Below are 18,298 nucleotides of genomic sequence, written 5' to 3'. Positions count from 1 at the left end.
CAGCAGTATCTCTGCATTCACAGCCCTGGCCAGGACCAGACAAACAGAATCACAAAATCAGTTAGGTTGGAAAAGACCTCTGAGATCATCAAGTCCAACCAAGCACTACCACATTGACTAGACCACGGCACTGAGTGCCATGTCCAGATTTTGCTTAAATACCTCCAGTGATGGTGACTCCACCATCTCCCTGGGCAGCCTATCACAATGCCTAATCCCTCCTTCTGTGAAGAAATTCTTCCTAATGTCCAATCTAAAACTACCCTGGCCCATCTTAAGACTATGTCCTGTTGTCCTGTCACAGGTTACCTGAGAGAAGAGGCTGCCCCCACCTGCCTACAACCTCCTTTTATTCAAGCTAAACAACCCAGATCCCTCACCCATTCCGCAAATGGCTCATTCTCCAGACCCTTTCTCAGCTCTGCTGCCCTTCTCTGGACTCACTCCAGCACCTCAATGTTCTTCCTGAATTGAGGGGCCCAGAACTGGGCACACTGAGGCACACTCAAGGTGTGGCCTCACCAGTGCCAAGTACACTTCCCTAGCCCCACTGGACATTGCTGATACAGGCCAAAGTTTTACTTCCCTTTTTTAAGTCAGTCTGCCAAAACCTACATTAGACCCCCATCACCTTGGCCATCTGACCCTTCAGGTTCACCCCCATGCCCACCCTCAGCCTCCTGCCCTTGGCTGGCAGGGCTCACACAGGGGTTGACAGCCAGCCCTGGCCTGGGCTGCTGGTGCTTCCTCACACAGGGCAGGCAGCTGCTAACACCCACACCTCAAGCCTGACCTGGGAACCTCACAAAATCACAGAATCTGCGGAGTTTAAAGAGACCCACAAGGATCGTTGAAGTCCAGCTCCTGGGCCTCTGCACAGGACAACCCCAAGAATCACACCATGAGCCTGAAAGCATTGGCCAAAAGTTTTTTGAACTCTCAGGCTTCCTGCTGTGACCACTGCCCTGGAGAGCCTGTTCCAGTGCCCAACCACCCTCTGGGTGAAGAATTTTTTCCTAATATTCAACCCAAAGCTCCCCTGACACAACTTCAGGCCATTCTCTCGGGTTCTGTCACCACAGACATCGGTGCCCAACCTTCCTCTTCTCACGAGGAAGCGGTTGATTTCTATGAGGTCTCCCCTCCATCTCCTCCAGGCTGAGACAACCAGGCAAAGTGACCTCAACTGCTCTTTTTAAGTCTTCCCCTCAAGGCCCTTCATCATCATCGTTGCCCTCCTTTGGATGTTTACTAAAAGCCTTACATCCTTCTTACACTGTGGTGCCCAAAACTGCACACAGGCCTCAAGGTGAGGCCGCCCCAGAGCAGAGCAGAGCAGGACAATCCCTCCCTTGCCCTGCTGGCCATGCTGTGCCTGATGCCCCCCCAGGACAGGGTTGGCCCTCCTGGCCCCAGGGCACTGCTGGCAGCTGTTTGTCCCGCCTGCCCGCAGCGGGCACTGCCCGCACCCCGGGCTTCCCGCTCAGCTTTGCTCCCTCCCACCGAAACGCTCAAACCCCCTGGGCACCCGCAGCCCTTCCCGCGCGCACGGAGCGGGCTGAGCCCCGCCGGCCGCCGTGGAACGCGGCGCCTGCGCAGAGCGGGGCGGCCGAGCCGGCCATGGCGCTCCGCGCGGGAGGCCCGGCCATGGCGCTGCTGCGGGGCCGCCTGCGCCTCCCCGGGCCCGGCTCCCGCGGGCACGCCCGGCTCGGCCGCTCCGGTGCCGCCGCGCAGCCGGCTGCCGAGGAGCTGGGGGAAGGTAGGGACGGCTCGCCGGGCCTCGCTGCGTTCGCCGCGGTGCCGCAAAGCCGGCGGTGCCCGCGGGCGTGGGGAGGGGAGCGGCCGCCTGACCCGCTCGGCCCCGCCGGCATCGCCGGGGCAGCGCCCGCGTCCTGGGCGTGAGGAGCCCCGCAGGGCCCGGGCAGCCTGGCCGGGCCGTGAGGTCGGCCTGTGCCGTCCGGGGCTGCAGCCCAGGGGGCCAGAGCCCGCTGTCAGTGCCCGGGACGCGGGTTGTTAAATGTAGATAGCGGCTAGAGGTGAATCGAGTGACGGGGCTCATCCCGAGAGACCCCTTAGAAAGGCATAGGAAATGTGTGACTGGCACTTTAGTGTCTTTAGTACAAGCCGAGAACTAGTGAGGGTGTCTGTTGCTGCTGTGCATCAGTGCCATGCTCAGACTGTGCAAAGGACAGCAGAGCCAGAAGTTGTGAGATCACACCTCTGTAGTGGCTAAGCATGCACAGCCATGTACATTCATTTACAGGTAGTAAATCAGGCAAAAATCACAGCCATTCTGGCCTAATGCAGGTCCCTGTCATCCATCCACGGGACTTTTCTTTTTTGCAATCTTGGTCACTTCATCCTTCTCTGTTTCCATGGAAACTGTGATATTTATCATCTTCATAAAGTGTTTCCTTAGTTTTCTGATAAAAAATGCTAGTATAAAACTTGGCTGTGGAAAGAGCTACTGTGGTTATTATTTACAACAGTAAATAATATTGTGAGAGCTCAGTAAAGTTATAAAATTAAAGATTTTTAAAAAGTAAATACTATCAAGTAATACTAACAACTATCATGTAATGATACTTAAAGGTTTTCTTGAGGCCACGATATCCCATGGGTTCTTCAAAACCAAAAGCAGAATAAAGTGCTCTCTGCTGAATATCCCTGTGGCACATGGTAGCTGCTGGGAATTGCTCCCCAGCTTCCCAATCCAAATGACAAAAGGGAAATATTAACAGGCAACAGCTTCATGAACTCTGCTGATGTGATGTGGTCAGTGGATTATTTGAAAGCTGTGCAGGGAAGTGATCATGATTTCAGATGTGGGAGATGGCCCCTTTGTATGCAAAGAGGAAAAAGGTTCCATGTTTCTGGATGTTCAGCATGTCTCGATTCCATGTGAATTCTGGAGGCTGTCAGCAGCAGTACAGATTGCCAGTAGTGTGATGAGATATGACTGCTCTGTGGGTTTATTGTAGTAGATGAAATTGTATTATTAAGTGAAAATTTTGAGTGGGCGTTTACCGTAAAGGAAGGTGCTGAGTTGTAAAAATAGCAAGTGTTGAATTGTTCCAAAGTGCTGGTTTTGTGGTAGTTAAGAGAGACTCTCATTTCAGTGAAGCTTGCCAAAGGTCTAGAGCTGCCTCACTGCCTAGCTGGCATTTCCTATCTCTTATGGGTGTGCTAAGTTTTTTATGGTGAGCAACAAATTAAAGAATAAAAAATTCCTTGTATTATGAAACTTCCTGTGCACCAAAGGAAGTCAGTTTTGTTTTCTTCCTACCTTTCCTCCTCCTTGTTATTACAAATGTATGCATTATATTTCTTTCATTCATTCTTCATTCTTTTCATTTTTGCTGTCATGATCTTGTAGAGTCAGGACAAACCTTTGTTCAGTTGTTCAATCCATAGGAAAGGATTAAATGTACTAAAACTAGCCACACATCTTTCTGTTTACTTGGAAAAGCCTTGATGCTTGTTTCTTCTCACAGATGCTGAAGTCAGTACCAGAAAGAAGACGTTTTCTGAAGTCCAAGCAGAACGACTGGATCAAGCTGAACGGACTGTTTTAATTAAGTGCCCATCGAGACTTAATGAAAAAAAATTATTGCAGTACTTATCCAGTCATGGGAATGTTAAGAGCCATTTCTTTTTTGAAAATCGTGTAAGTAATTAATGATGTCAACTAAAATCTAGACTTAGATGAAAAGAAATACCAGAAAGAAAATTTGGTTAAGGCCTCATTAAGTTACCAAATTATATACACTTGGTGTATTAAATCTGTATTTATCTGTGCTAATGTTCACAAGTTGCTGAGCAGTTGATTTTTATTCATAAGTCAGCTAAGCAACAGCTCTAAGGAATAGCCAGCAACCTGTTTTGCACTAAATCTTTGAAACTTTCACATAGCACCATTCATTGTTCTGACAGTGGAGGCAGCTCTTTTTTTATGTGTTTCTTGAGTATTTCAGTTGTGAAGATGAATATAGTTCTGACCTTTTATGTTTAGTGCTTGCTTCCAAGAATAGCACATCTTAAATACTTTTAATCTCTTGTGGAAAAGCATCTAAAATGTTTTGAGATATGGAACCTAGGATTTGGCTTCAGGGCTGTCATATTAATCTGTCTCAGGAGCCCCAGGAGCATCTGAGCAATATCAGTACAAGGAGTTCAAGCATTGTATGCATTTATCTCACCCTGTATTTCCGTTCTTAATGTTTTAGGGCATCAGTGCTTTAATAGAGTTTTCAGAAAAGAGCAGTATAGCCTCGTTGCAGGATGCTGTTGGGATCCCAAGTGCTTCAGAGCATCATGTTGTCCCATTCAAATCAAGACTTTTTACTTTCACACTGAAAAACCCAGTGAGTCAACACGTTGAAGAGACACCACTTCACCTCTCTCCTCAGAGTCACATTCCAGTGAAAAACCTTATTGAAAAGCTTTGCCTTGCAGACAGTGTAAGTAGAGGCTTCTAGATCTCTCTTAATTAAAAATAAGGCATGTTCATTTCAGATTTGCAAGTGGTCATGTGAAACTTATAAAGCTATTTATTTTTATTAAAATGGTAACATATTAGCATTTTATGTGAGTAGTTCTCCTACATTGAAGTAAATAAATGAAATTATTCATTTTAATTATGAAAATAATTTTTCTGTATGAAAGAAACCTTTTTGAAGTTTTGAAAAATAACCTTCTAATTGCATTGATATTAAATAGATGAAAATATATGTTAATAGAAGATGGGTTATTGTATTTTTATGGTGTTTATTTTCTGAACTAGATAAGCAGTCAGATGTACATTCTGCTGGATGAGTATCAGCTGACAGAGGAAAACATCAGGCTGCGATTTCTGGCCTGCTCTTTGGTTCGGGATTTTGCACGTGCCTATTTCCCTGACAGCACAGTGAAGCCATTTGGCTCTTCAGTCAACACCTTTGGCAAACTGGGATCTGACGTGGACATGTTCCTGGACTTCCGTGACACAGCAGAGCATGCCACAAAAATGGTGAGATTGTGCTGTGCCTCTTCAGTTTGTTGGATTTCTTCAACAGAGCAGCTCATTTGCTGTTTCACACACAGGAATCAGTTTATTTTTATTTAAATTTTAAATGGGTTCATACAATAGAGTGTGACAAGTTTATTTGAATGTTTCAATCTGAAGGCTTTCAAAAACTGATTGTGACGTGGACGAGATGTTCTTTGCAATAGAAAGAAAATTATTTGATGTTTACAAAACTTTGCACTGTTAAGGTGAATTTCACTATGAAGAAAATCTTCATCCTCCAAAATTGTTTCAGCAGAGTCTTCTGAAAAGACCTTCCCATTCTATTGTCGTGTTTTCTTTTCTGTAGCTTCTGTGTTTCAGCCATGCTCTGTTAAAGCTTGGCTTTGTTTTTTAGGATCCTCCATGTCCTAAAGCAAAGTAAGTTTGTGCATGTGCACATCTGTATTTTGGCAGGATTGTCACGTTCTTTTCCTTACCTTAAAGAAATGGCTTTATGCTCCAGGAAAGTTACTGGATTGTGTACTGGGCTGTGTATATATCTATAGGCACATACTTAGTATGTGCAGGTGGGAGAGCTCAGGATGTGGGATAGTCATGGTAAATGCTTACAGGTCACAGATCCTGAATAAATAATCAAGTGATTCTTATGAAAACTTTTCTTTTTACTTGTGTGCTGACAGATAGTTTGGGAAAAACTGTTGGGAAAAGCTGTCAGGAAAAACTGTTGAAGTGTTGGAAAAAAGTTTAAGACCATTGTCTTTTAAGTTTTTCCTTAGAAGACAATGGGCTTAAGCTTTTAAGACTGAAAATTCTCTCAGCTTTTCTGTACAATTTGTATATTGCTGTGTCAGTTACTTCTAAAGAAATAATCCATCAAATGTAGATAGTTTTTAGTATTACTGCAGTGATAAATCACAATGAAAGCAAAATGTCAGCTGAAGAGAAGGATTGTCATGTGTGTGTGAAGTGTTAAAATCTTTATGCTTAATCAGTGAAGTTGCCTCTTAAATTTTGAAGGAATAACTTGTAAGTATAAAATGCCTATTTTCAAAGTATGTTTGATAACTAGCTGTTTGCTTTTTTATGTATCCTGTGTGGAGATAGAAGTTCTGTTGTGAAATGTAGAGTATTTGATGCTGAGTGAGCAGCATTATTATATATTAACTCTGGAAAGCTGAGAGACTTATTACTCTGGGGAGACAAAGGGGAGGTAGCTTTAGTTACAAGGTGATTTAGCAGCAGTGGAAAAGGTGTGTTCTGATTTCTGCACTTCTGTAGCCTTTCAGGAGGTGCCAGGAACCAGGAGTATCAGGCATTTCAGCACCTATTTACATTAAATAACTGGTTTTGAGCCTTATGGCAAACTTATTACTAATTGCAATTTAAGAAAAGGTTAGAAGTGGGAACTTTATTTACCAAGAGTGGATGCTAGACCACAGATAGGGTATTTTTAACCCCTGGGCAGTTTGGGAGATTACTGAATGACTTCAAACAGGGGTCTGTGATATTTTAGAGTAGCAGTTTTTGTTAAACTGTTGTGCTTCTTGCTTAGGTTACTGTATCAGTTTACCAAAAAGTAACTGGTTACTTTTAATAGTAGTAATAGTTTCATATTTGCTGTTTCCATCTGCATGACAAGAACTGGGGAAGAACCACAGGGTTGGGGCAAGTCTATCAGTACTTCATAGCCCCTAGCTAGCACCAAAGTTACATGAAGGTATATAAGTATATGAAGGTTCATTTAATTGCTAAGAATATCTACTTTATAAAAGAGTCCTCATTCAGTTTTTGAGAAATAGTGAGGTCCTGTCTGGAAAGGCCCATTGTGGTTTTTGTCACAAATATGTAAACACCGCCCACGTACAGCTCAGCTGAGTACCCATCTTTATCTTTCCTGTTAACTGCCTCGATGTTGATGGTTACAGGCTCCTTTCACTTAGAGCCAGCCCTGTGTAGCATCAGCCTCACAGCCAGATGGGATTAGGGATTGCTGTCCTGGCATGTTCCACCACACGTGGAGCTGACTGGAGAGCCACTCCCCTCGGGAACAGTGACCTCAGTGATGGCCAGAGAGACTCAGAAATTCAGCCCCTGACCTGACATTATGGGAAAGGTTGCAAGGTCCATAACTTCTGAATTGTTTCACCTGTCTGAGGTCACTGGTTTGTGGGCAACAAAAGTAATGCACTCGGTATCTCAGTTACTGTTACATCACTGTAATTTTATTTGTACAGTATGCATTCACCCATGGCATGTTCCAAGGGGGAGGATAAGTCAGTGTCAAGTCTAGGATTAGCAAATAAAACTAGCTGATGCCTTAAAAACACAAGACTATAAAGAAAACAGAGATTTCACAGGTATTTTATTGAGATAGAAACTACAAATATGGCAAATCAAAATACAAAGACCTACAGAGAAGTTAATTTCTGATGTTAGAATGTATCTTCACAATATTTTTCTCTTTCAGGGAAACTATATATGACATGAAGTAATTTTTTTAAGTCTTCCAGAATAATATCTTAATTTTGAATTATATAAGTAATTTGCATTCTGATTTTTTTTACTTTTTAAAATTAAAAAGACATTTTTCCTTACACAGTTACTTGATTTACTAATATTGCATTGTTCTTTGAGGGTTTGACATGGAATTACTGATAGTTTGAAATTATTGGTCGTTTGGTTGTGTTGTGCCTCTGTAATTGTATGCTTCTCTTGGCAGTCAGAGCATTTATGCTCTCCTGGTAATTCCAGAATTACCTTTTTTAGCCAGTAGTGAGATGTAGTACTATTACACTTCTGTTTGAACATGTAGATTTCTAGTAAGTTGATCACTATTAGCCTGGAAAAATTGAATCACCAGAAAAAAATGTAAAAGAGAGAGCGATATGTTTTTACCTATTTTAAGTTCTGTGGACTGCTTTGAATAATTCTTGTCTTTCAGTTCTAGTTGTACAAACTCCTTTGCAAATTGGGGTGGTCTTTCAGAAGTATCTTTAAATGTCTCTTTTGTTTGAGAGCTAACAGCTTGCTTTTAAAATTCTGTGTTAGAAAAAAGGTCCCTTTGAAATGGAGTATCAGATGAAAAGATTACCATCAGAAAGATTAGCAACTCAGAGGATTCTCTCTGTGATTGGTGACTGCCTTGACAATTTTGGTCCTGGGTGTGCGAATGTGCAGAAGATCCTCAATGCCCGCTGCCCTCTGGTGAAGTTTTCCCATCAGCCAACAGGATTCCAGTGTGATCTGTCAGTGAGCAACAGGTGAGACCTGGTTTTAAAAAGTTTGCAGAGAGTTCTGATGTACTTAGAATGTTCAGAAAACCTGTAATATCAACTGTTTTCTCTTTTCTGTGTTCTTAACAAATGTGAATGTTGGCTCTGAAAGTAAAAAGGATATTTTTTGACTTCTAGAGTTTAGAGTTTGTTGGCTTTAAGTTGTCTTTCTCCAGCATAGGAAATACTTGCTAGCTGAAGCCTCAAAAACCAGTCTGTGAAAGAAGTTTGGCTTATAAAACAGGAAAGAAGGCCATCAGTGTTCATTAGTCATTACTTTCCCATGGCACATGTGCAGCCTTTCTTGATTGCTTTTCAGATTAAGCAGCTCCAGAATGTTAATTTTTAGGGATTTTGCTTCTAGTTATTTTGGTGTCCTTCCCTTCTTCTTAAGGCCTGCATGCCCCTGTTTGCTGGGAAGATGCCCGGACGCCAAGGGAATTCCGGAGGGAAGGGGAGCCCGCGGCGTTCCCGGGGCCGCTCGCGGCACTGCCCGCTAGGGGGCGCCGGCTGCCCAGGAATCCCCCCGGAGCCGCCGGGGACACGGGAATGGCCGCGCCGCCCCTTTGGGCGTCTGCTGTCCCGGGTTACAGTCAGAAACACCCCCTCACTCAGTAAACAGCTCTGGCATAAGTGCACATAGCCCAAAATGAGTTACTGACCCTTTGCATTGTTGTTGGGGAATAGAAAAATATGAGTGATTATTCTTCAGGATAAAAGTGACAGGACCCAAGGGAATGGCCCAAAGTTGTGTCTGGGAGATGCAGGTTGGATATTAGGAAAAGGTTTTTCAGAGAGTGGTTGAGCCCTGGCACAGGCTGTCCAGGGAAGTGGTCACAGCACCAAACCTGACAGAGTTCAAGAAACTTTTTGATAATGCTCTCAGCACAGGGTGTGACTCTTGGGGCTGTCCTGTTCAGGGCCAGGAGTTGGACTTTGATGATCCTTGTGGGTTTCTTCCAGCTCAGATTATTTTGTGTTTCTGTGATACGAGTTTTAGTGCAGTTTTGTGACTTCTCTGCATCAGATACAGTCAGATCAGATACACTTCTGTTTCAGAATATGCAGGAGTTGTTAAGGCATTACTGAACAAGTTTCTTACAATGAAATTACTTCTCTATATGCAGCCACAGTGAAAGTCAGCATGTAGTTCTGTACAAGCTTCCTTGTAACTCATTGCTGATAGTTTGGCTGGTTGGGACTGTATGTCTTGCCTTGTTATAATTTTTATTAGAAACACATCTCTCTGGACACCCTACAGCATCTCACAGCTGAAATTTAAGAAGTCCAGGTGTTACAAAATTTTGACCTAGTAAATATCCTCAAAAGGATATGCTGAATTTTTAGAATATCTTTTAGCACTGTAGGCTAAAACTGAACCAAAGTAAGTTTTGCTCTCATTTGCTTCCATTTTTTTTTTACTTTTTCTTGCCCTCCCATTTGTACAATACATGAATGGTTGTGTAACAGCCTGATAAAGGAGATCAAAAACTGATCCATCTGAAAACCTTTATCCTTCCAGATTAGTTGTTTTTTTCAGCTCGACTAAGCACTAACCATTTGAAAATTACCAAACTGACTTGTTTTGTGGATTTCATTGTGTCTCTGCACTTAGATTATTTTTCAGTGCAGCATTTTACTACCTTTTAGATAAAAGCAGTAAAAGAAGTTCTAGTTGTATTTTATTATATGTTAGCATAGAGATATTATCTAACTTACCAGAGGTAATTGTGGCTGAATTATGTTTTTTCGCCTCAGTTCTGCATAGTTTGGCTCCACATTACTTGATGGTGTTTTCTTTCTTTTGGTTTTTTCCCCTCCCACTGTGATGTGGATTGAGGAAACAGGAAACAGTGCAAATGCATATTATTTACCCAGAATTGTATAATTCTTGCTGTGAAAAACTACCAGGTATTTAATCCTGGATAATTCCAGGCATTCCTACCCAAACCATTCTACTATTCTACGATTCTCTTCTATTTTTTAGAATGTATAAAAGTTAATTTTTTTTTAATGAAAGTGTCCTTCTCTTATAATGAATACTGCACCTGATACTTTATAATTTTCTCATCATTTACATGTCTCCCCATTTGCTCTGCAGCATTGCAATAAGGAGTTCAGAGCTGCTGTACATCTATGGCTGCCTCGATTCCCGTGTGCGAGCCTTGGTGTTCACCATCCGGTGCTGGGCCCGTGTCCATGGGCTCACCAACAGTGCTCCTGGCACCTGGATCACAAACTTCTCCCTGACCATGATGGTCATGTTTTTTCTGCAGAGGAGATCGCCACCTATCATTCCAACACTAGACCAGCTCAAGGAACTGGCAGGTAAGCACAGCTCTTTGTGTTTATTGCAGCTGACTGTTTATTGCACGTTTGTTTTGTCTAAAGTGATAAACAAACCCAAGCAATTTCTCTATGCTCTCGAATACTAATGAATATTATTTGTGTTTTAAGTTTGAGGGGATACACAAGTTTTACATGGGGTTTTTTAGTGAAAATAATGCATCTTTAAAGGCAAAATAAATCCCTTTTCAATACAATACTAATTCTATTTAGAGGGGTTAGACTTATTCTGTCCCTTAGTTAATTAAATGTAATTTACTTGTTCAGTACTCCTATGCTGAATTTTTTTAAATTTTGTTATTTAGAAGACTTGTAGGGACTTGAACATTTGTGGAATTAAAGATTTTATGCACACTTAACTGCACAAAATATGATGATATGATATGATGTGTATTGTTTTATAGCTACCAAATGCTTAAAAGAAGGCTGTGTTTTCTCCTCCTAATTTGTAATATCCTTGAGACTGTTCAGGCCCCTTGCAAATAACTCTTGTATCTCCACAAACAAGCTGTTCTAGAGGTTTCTTACACAGCACTCAGGGTGTGTTATCTTCAGTGAATCGTATGAAAGCATTGAGAATGACACCCCAAGTTCTTGATTCCTGACTCATGTGTTCTGCTTATTGACATGATTTATTGGAAATTTTGAGTTCTCAAAGTCGAGGAGAAGGTCTGTGTTCAGTTACTTTAAAACAATTTTAAACATTTCCATCAGAAGTCTGTAGAAATGTTTATACATAAAACATGTGTTCTGATATTTATAAGAGTGTTCCTAATTCTGTGAAGTTTTTCAGAGAAAGACAGTGAATGCTCTGGGGCTGATCTGTTTTTAAACCCTCATGTAGGTAGTAACCTCAGAGAGTTGTGCTGTTAAGTGTGTAATACAGCCCTCTGTGCAGAGATACCCTGCTTGTTACTTACAAGAAGTTTTCAGAGATATGAGGATGTCATTTATCTTAGTCCTGTAGGATTTTAAAATTGTACCATTTGCTCATGATGCTTTTCCTTTGCCCATCTATGGACTTTTTTCTTTTAAATCTTTTACCACTTAATTTGAATCTTAACCTAAAAGTTCACTTGTGAATTCCGAATTTGATTTGTGTAGTATGGTAGCATTGCTTTCAGCTTGTTATCTGAATTTTATAAATAGAATGGTATTTAACTTTTTATTACTTCAAAATATGCCCACAATTTTTCTTTCAGGTGAAAAAGACAAGCATATAATTGGAGGATATGATTGCTCATTTGTTAGTGATTTAATGAAGATTAAACCTACAAAAAACACAGAAACACTTGGTAGGTAGATCTTCATAACTTTGTTTATTTTATGACCATATTGAAAACAAACTTTTCTTTAATGTTACTGATGGCTCTTGTTTTTCTTTCTCCTTAGATGTATTGTTGAGTGAGTTTTTTGAATATTTTGGAAACTTTGACTTCAGAAAGAATTCCATAAATCTTCGAAAGGTAAATGAATTTTAATTGCTCATCATTAGCAACTGAATCTCTCTGTCTGCCATTTGACAAACTGCAGATGCTATACAACAATTTCTATCATCTTTAATTATATATAAAAAAACATTTATATGGAAACAGAGTTCTTTCTGTGAAGGAGGAGTGTTTTTCTCTTGGAGCCCAGTAACTTACAATACCATTAAGAACATTTACAGTGTCATTGCTTGCATATGCTGGAAAGCAGAAACTGATACAAAGCTAGTGTGATTTTAGTGAAAAGCCCTGTAATAAAAGTGGCAGTTTTAAAAAAGTCAAAGTTCTTTTGCTTCTGTGGGAGGAAAACTTTTAAAATGTCAGGATGTCTGTCATAGCAAAACTCTGTGACAAGCCCTGTGAGCTGACAAAATTCGCATTTAAAGTTGGGAGTCCAGACCCAAGCAGAGCCTACATTAAAACTTACAGCTGAGTTTTGGGTATGCTTTTGACACTGCAGTTTTCTCCTGCAGTTTGTATCAGCCTACAGTAACCGTGCTGCAGCTCAGTAGGCATGCCATAGCATGGTAACTCTGTGCTAGCTCTTCAGTTTGCTTTGTATGTTTTAGTCATCCTATTGATCTGTGTGTGCATGCAGGTGTAATAGGAATACATGGAAATGTAACCTCCATAACTCACTCCTGTTCCTGCTGGGCTGCTTCCAGAGTGGGGCTCCAGTGCCAGTTGCTGTGTGGATGCTCATTTGTTCTCTTTCCTAGTTGGGCATTGTGGATCACTGGCTACAGAGCCCTTTTTGCAGATCCATCCCAGAAACTGATTTATTTAGGTGGAGAACTTCAGTTTGCTGTTAAACCTGAAAAAGGCAAGCAAAAACATATTTGGAGCCTGAGCTAGTCAGGGGAGGTATCTGGGCTGCTGCTCTTCCTCTGACAGTGCTCTTGGCCCTGGGGCAAGTGTATGTAAGGTGTACACAGACACCTCCTGACCAGCAGGAGCTGGTGGATTCCTGCTAGAGCTTGGGCAGAGGTTCTGCTATACAGAACCAGTCAGCTAAGAAACACTGATAAGCACTGAGCTGGAAGTGCATTTAAATAACAAACTACCTACTTGTCAGCTATTTGTGTTGTACTATACCAGGTGTCTAACAGGGGACCATGACCTGAATAGCTCTGTGCTTAAAAGCAGACCAAACTGGGAGGAATTTCAGCTAACAAAGCAATCTTGTCCACTTACACCAGCACTGTGATGTCTCTGAACAGTGTGGGAGGAATGGTTTGAACAGTTTAAGTGCATGCAGTGTTTTATCAAACTGAGCTGTGCAGGTTAATATGACACCCTGATGCTGCCCATACACAAGTGGAATTAAGAGTAGGAGGTTGCAGTAGTGAGGTCTGAGGTTTGTTGGACAGCAAATGGGAGAATGGCCAGAAAGATAGGTTAGCCTGTAGTTGTGTGTTCTTTACCTTGAAAGAGGGTTCAGAGAACAGGAATAATGCAGTCAAGTTGACAAGAAAATTAACTTGATTAATAATGACTGGGTATTTTGCAAAATGTTCTCCAATAGGTCAAAACACTTTTAATTCTAATGTAATAGCTGAAGTGGTTTGTTATTTGCTCAGCCTATAATGTACATATGCAACTTTGGCTTTTTCTTTATGCTGTCTGCAGGGAAAGGAAGTAAATAAGCCTGAGTCGTCTCCTCTTTATATCTGGAATCCCTTTGAACAAGACCTTAATATCAGCAAGAATGTTAATCAGCCACAGCTGGAGAAATTTATAGCTATGGCCAGAGAAAGTGCCTGGATTTTACAGAAGGAAGATAAAACTCAGCAAATGATCAATAAAGAACCTTGGGGACTGGCAGCTCTACTGATACCATTTGGAAAAAATAATTCCAGCAAGATGAAGAATAGGATGAAAGGAATAGGAAGTGAAACAATCAGAAGCCTCTTGGACTCTTTAAAGTTAAATAATGCAAGCAGTCAACAAAAAGCAGTGGGAAAATGACTTTAAGCACAGAAACACAATAGCTAATATTCTGTTTTAGGAATTGAATGTGACACGCAGTCCAACGAACATTAATTTTAATATTTCTATATGGGGAATGGAGAATCAAACAATCTCTGGTTTTCATCCTAATGATTTTTGTACAGGTCTGCATTCTTTCTGTACATTTTTTTCCTCCTTACTCCTCACTTTTCCATCTGTTTTATGAATGAAGAGTATTCAAATGTAAGTTTTACAGATGCATTTTGGAAGTGGCCTTCAGATGGGCACTCTTCTGTAAAAAAGGCTGACAGGAGCAGTATGGGAAAAAGCCTTTGGGAATTCTCTTGGCTAGCATACAAATGATATGCTAATTAAAAGCTCAAGAAACAACCACCTTTCCATGAAACCACAGTCTGAAGGAAGATGAATGTGTTGGAACCATTGTTTCCAATCCAGTCGTGTTTTGGAAGGCAGTAAAACCCAAGTGCATGTATCTGTTTTTGCAGTTGTTTTCCATTCGTGTAGATAGTGCCAAGACAAAATAAAGAGAATGGAATTGGATAGTTGGGTGTGCAGTTTCATAAAGCTCACCCACCTCAGCTCTCCAAGGGTAGTGCCACTGTTTTGTGTTGGAAAAGTGGGTTTGCTCTTGTGTTTACCACCTGATTTAAAATGTCTTTAGTTAACTCTCATTTGTTTTCTCTACACAGGACTGGTCTCCACCCACACTTGTTTCTTATTTTGCCTTCAGCTTCACTTTAAACCTGTATTTCAGGTTCATGCCCTTCTTGCATCATCACTCTCCCCAAAGCTGCTGCCTACCTGGTGACATGAAAGCATTCCTGCAGAGGGATCTGTCCTGTGCAGAGATCCAGAGAATCACCCCAGTCTTGCCTTGGTTTTCACATATTCAGGAGAGCAGTGATGGTCCCCCTTCCAGATCAGTTGGGCCAGCAGAGTCAGTGCTTTTTATTGACTTGAAACATTGAGTGCTCTCTGCATCCACTTAAAAAGAAGTCTTTTCAGAGGAAGGGGGAGAGAGAGAGAAGGAAGGAAATGGTAAATGGAGAGCAGGCAAATATCAAACTTTAAAAGTACATTTGTGAATATTTCACCTGTCCAGTTTGAGAGCCACTCATGCATTAGACTAAATGGTAGCAGTGTTAGCAATTCCACAGAGCGTTTTCTTTATTCTGAACAGAAATTCCATGAGGGAAATTACTGTATTCAGAGATAATCATATAAATGCAACATCAATTTTATGATTACTTTTTCATTTTCAGCACTTTTAGACTCTTTAATGTTGCACTGAGATATGGTCTTGTGTAGACTTTTTTCTAATGGTGTGATCTGAACAATTTATAAGTATGTTTTCTCTTTTCTCTGATACATTATTCATTGGAAATACTATGGGCAATAATAATGCATACTTCCAAGTACTTGTAAAAACTGGGCAAGGAAAAGTGTCTTCTACCAGTTGACAAACTGAAAGGTTAGACCTTCAAGTCAATTCCATAATAGTTTATTCAGAGTTTAAAATAATACTTATATGGGTCCATTTCTGATTCATAAATGTTTTCTTAAATAATGACTCACATAGTCATTACCTTGGTTGCTGAAATTAATTCTCATATTAACTTCTTCAAGATTGAGCCTTGACTTTGAAACTTAGTTTTCTACCTAAATCCTGGTATTAGAACTTCATTTTGGAGGCTAGTATGAAGTTTATTGTAACTTGCTATTGATGCAAAAAAGCTTTGATAGCAAGCTTGACACAGATTCTGTAAGGAGCCTGCTGCTCCCTTAATCTTTACAGACCCTAGAGGTGCATTGTCTGCAGTTTACCCAGGAACAGACTATGTAGCTTTTTGAAGATTAGGGCAGTACTTGAGTACTTTGGAATTCTCTTTTTTTTAGATTAACCAAATGGGTAGTGGTGTAATAATAAGAATATTGGTTACCAAGGACAGAAGCATGCAGCAGAACTGTGGCAGTGTTTACTTAATTGCATTATATTCACAGGGATCCACTGACACAGGTAGGAAAGATTTTATAGGAATTTTGACACATAGATACAGGACACTTTTAGACAAATAACAGTGAATTTTGTATTTTGGGTATGTGGTTGAGTCATGCTGAAACACAGGCTTCATTTGTAAATGGTTATAGATGTTCAAGCTGCTCAGTATTCCTTAAAAGGCAGGGCAGACCATGGTTACTGTGCATGCAGCGCCTTTCAGCATCACTTGTCTGTTTAGACTGCCTGTCCCTTTTGGGAATAGTTCTGAACCCTTGTCATGGCTGCAGGCCAATTTCTGAAAAGATGAGAAGGAAGCCAAAAGCAGAGCTGTAGCAGTGGAATGCACAGGTTATTTTTTCAGATATCTGCTAGGTGAGGGAGCTGGTGAGCAGGGAGCTGAAGCCTAGAGGCTGTGAGCATCAGCCTCATTGGTGAAAATAAGCTCAGCCGGCAGCTTTCCTAGAAGAGGCTGTAGCTGGAGGTGGAGGGCTGACCATGAGCTTCCCTAAAGTAGGAGTTATATCTGGGGAAGAGCTGAGTGAAACGGAAGCCACTGTGGGAAGAGAACCAAGACTTGAGGGGGTGTATTTATGAGATCAAGAGAGATGGTATGATTATCATTTCCTGAGGGCAGCAGTAAGATATTTAGAAACCATCAATATGGATCTGTCACTGAAAACAAGAGCTGAATGTATGTCAAGAAAGGACTATGATTATGATCTAGATTTGAGAGCTCATTCATGTGCTCCAGAAACATCTAAACAACGTCTCTGCAAGAGCAAGGCAGTAAGTTACTTCTCAAACTGGTGCTAATCTGCTGTATTGTATGGTGGGGCTGTTTGGGAGGTCACAGGTAAGGAACACCAGTGAATTAAGGACAGTTTTGCCCCCTCTGCCCCTTTCCTTCACTGGAAATACTTTTTAGTGCAAGTCTAAATGGTAAGGGAAACTGTAAATATTTGGAAGTTCCTTGTCCTGAGAAAATGCACTTTGGGATATTAACTTCAAAGTTAACGTTTGTTGCCAGGGATTTTTATTTTTATTTCCCTAGATGCTTGATGCTCACAAGTGTTGCAGGAATAAGTTCTTCTGCAACTGCCACTGTTCCTCATTCCTCTATAACATCCAGGGAATCTGCAGCCTTGGCCCACAGTTGACTCCTGGTTGAGCATCCTAGTGCCATGCTTGTGAAGACGCAGTCACAAAACAGACTTATTGCTACATTTCCTTGGGTTTTGTTCTGTAGACTTAGAATCATGGGATATTTCACGCTGGGAGAGAACTCTGAACCTAGTCCAGTTGCCTTCTAAAGTGATATCAGCTGTGAGATCAGACCAGGACTTTTCATCTAGTCAGACCTTTAAAACCTCCAAGGATGGAGACTGTTCTAGTGCTTGACTGTCTCCATCACTGTGGTGGGCTGGGCTGAAATATGCTGCCCCATCATTGTCATTTTTAGTGGCTTTTTTTCTGTCCCTAGAACATGCTCTCAATCAAAATACTGTCTACTACAAGTGTTCAAGCTGCTCCTTGACATAGAAAGCACCAGAGGAATTCATATCCATGCATCACATGCACCTCCTACCACAGCTGTTATTCCCACAGCACAAGTAGTAGTAACACCACAAGGAGCTCTAGCTCCTCCTACTTGTTCCCCAGGCTGCCACACATTTCTATCTGTGCATTTTAGGTGGATACCTGTTCATGATATTTTATTATTCTTGAGGTCCCTTTTGTTCCTGTTACCCTGCATCCTATTCTCTCAGTCCATGTCTACAAACATGCCATAGCTGGGGATTATGGTTGTCCTCTTCATTGTTCTGATTGTTTTGATATGCCACTGTGCATATCCAGCTTACAAAGTCCTTATGACACTAAATCTTGGTGAAAACTTAATTCCTAAAAGGCTCTGCAGGAAAGTAAGAGGCCTTGAGTAGCAGACTGGTGTACTGCACTGGCAGAAAAGCCCCAGAAAATACAGTGCCATGCAGAAATGATGATGCAGGTGCAGAATCACCTTAGGGCACAGTGCTTTGTCTCTGGGAGCTTGTTGCTTCCACAAGTGCAGTAATGTGGTACAGGATGCTGCTGGCCAGCAGAGCTTGTCCCACTTGGATCTGACACATCTCTGGTGCTGTGTCACTTCTAAGTCTAGAGCAGTCAGGCTCTCAGTCACAACCTCACTCTGCTCCATGCTTGTGCTGGTCATTGAGGA

At 41.5% G+C, this 18,298-nt stretch overlaps 1 protein-coding gene across 1 annotated transcript; it reads left to right on the top strand.

Moving 5' to 3' along the window:
• Window positions 1-1,620: 1,620 nt before the first annotated feature.
• MTPAP (mitochondrial poly(A) polymerase) lies at window positions 1,621-17,152 on the top strand. Its single transcript, XM_054273580.1, has 9 exons — window positions 1,621-1,759; window positions 3,495-3,667; window positions 4,227-4,460; window positions 4,784-5,008; window positions 8,057-8,268; window positions 10,382-10,608; window positions 11,829-11,921; window positions 12,019-12,092; window positions 13,743-17,152. The coding sequence occupies exons 1-9, from the start codon at window positions 1,621-1,623 to the stop codon at window positions 14,079-14,081; spliced, it is 1,716 nt and encodes a 571-aa protein (XP_054129555.1). The 3' UTR covers window positions 14,082-17,152.
• Window positions 17,153-18,298: the final 1,146 nt, after the last annotated feature.

The sequence above is a fragment of the Melozone crissalis genome, unplaced genomic scaffold (assembly GCF_028551555.1).
Source record: "Melozone crissalis strain CALT ecotype California unplaced genomic scaffold, PUWL_Pcris_2 ptg000016l_1, whole genome shotgun sequence".
Lineage (NCBI taxonomy): Eukaryota > Metazoa > Chordata > Aves > Passeriformes > Passerellidae > Melozone > Melozone crissalis.
The sequence above is the reverse complement of the archived record's forward strand: the minus strand, read 5'-3'. Positions and strand labels throughout refer to the sequence as shown.

Coding starts and splice junctions, on each gene's coding strand:
- MTPAP (XM_054273580.1), top strand. CDS start 1,621: ATGGCGCTCCGCGCGGGAGGCCCGGCCATGGCGCTGCTGCGGGGCCGC. Junction 3,668..4,226: donor ATTTCTTTTTTGAAAATCGT/GTAAGTAATTAA, acceptor TTAATGTTTTAG/GGCATCAGTGCTTTAATAGA. Junction 12,093..13,742: donor ATTCCATAAATCTTCGAAAG/GTAAATGAATTT, acceptor TGCTGTCTGCAG/GGAAAGGAAGTAAATAAGCC.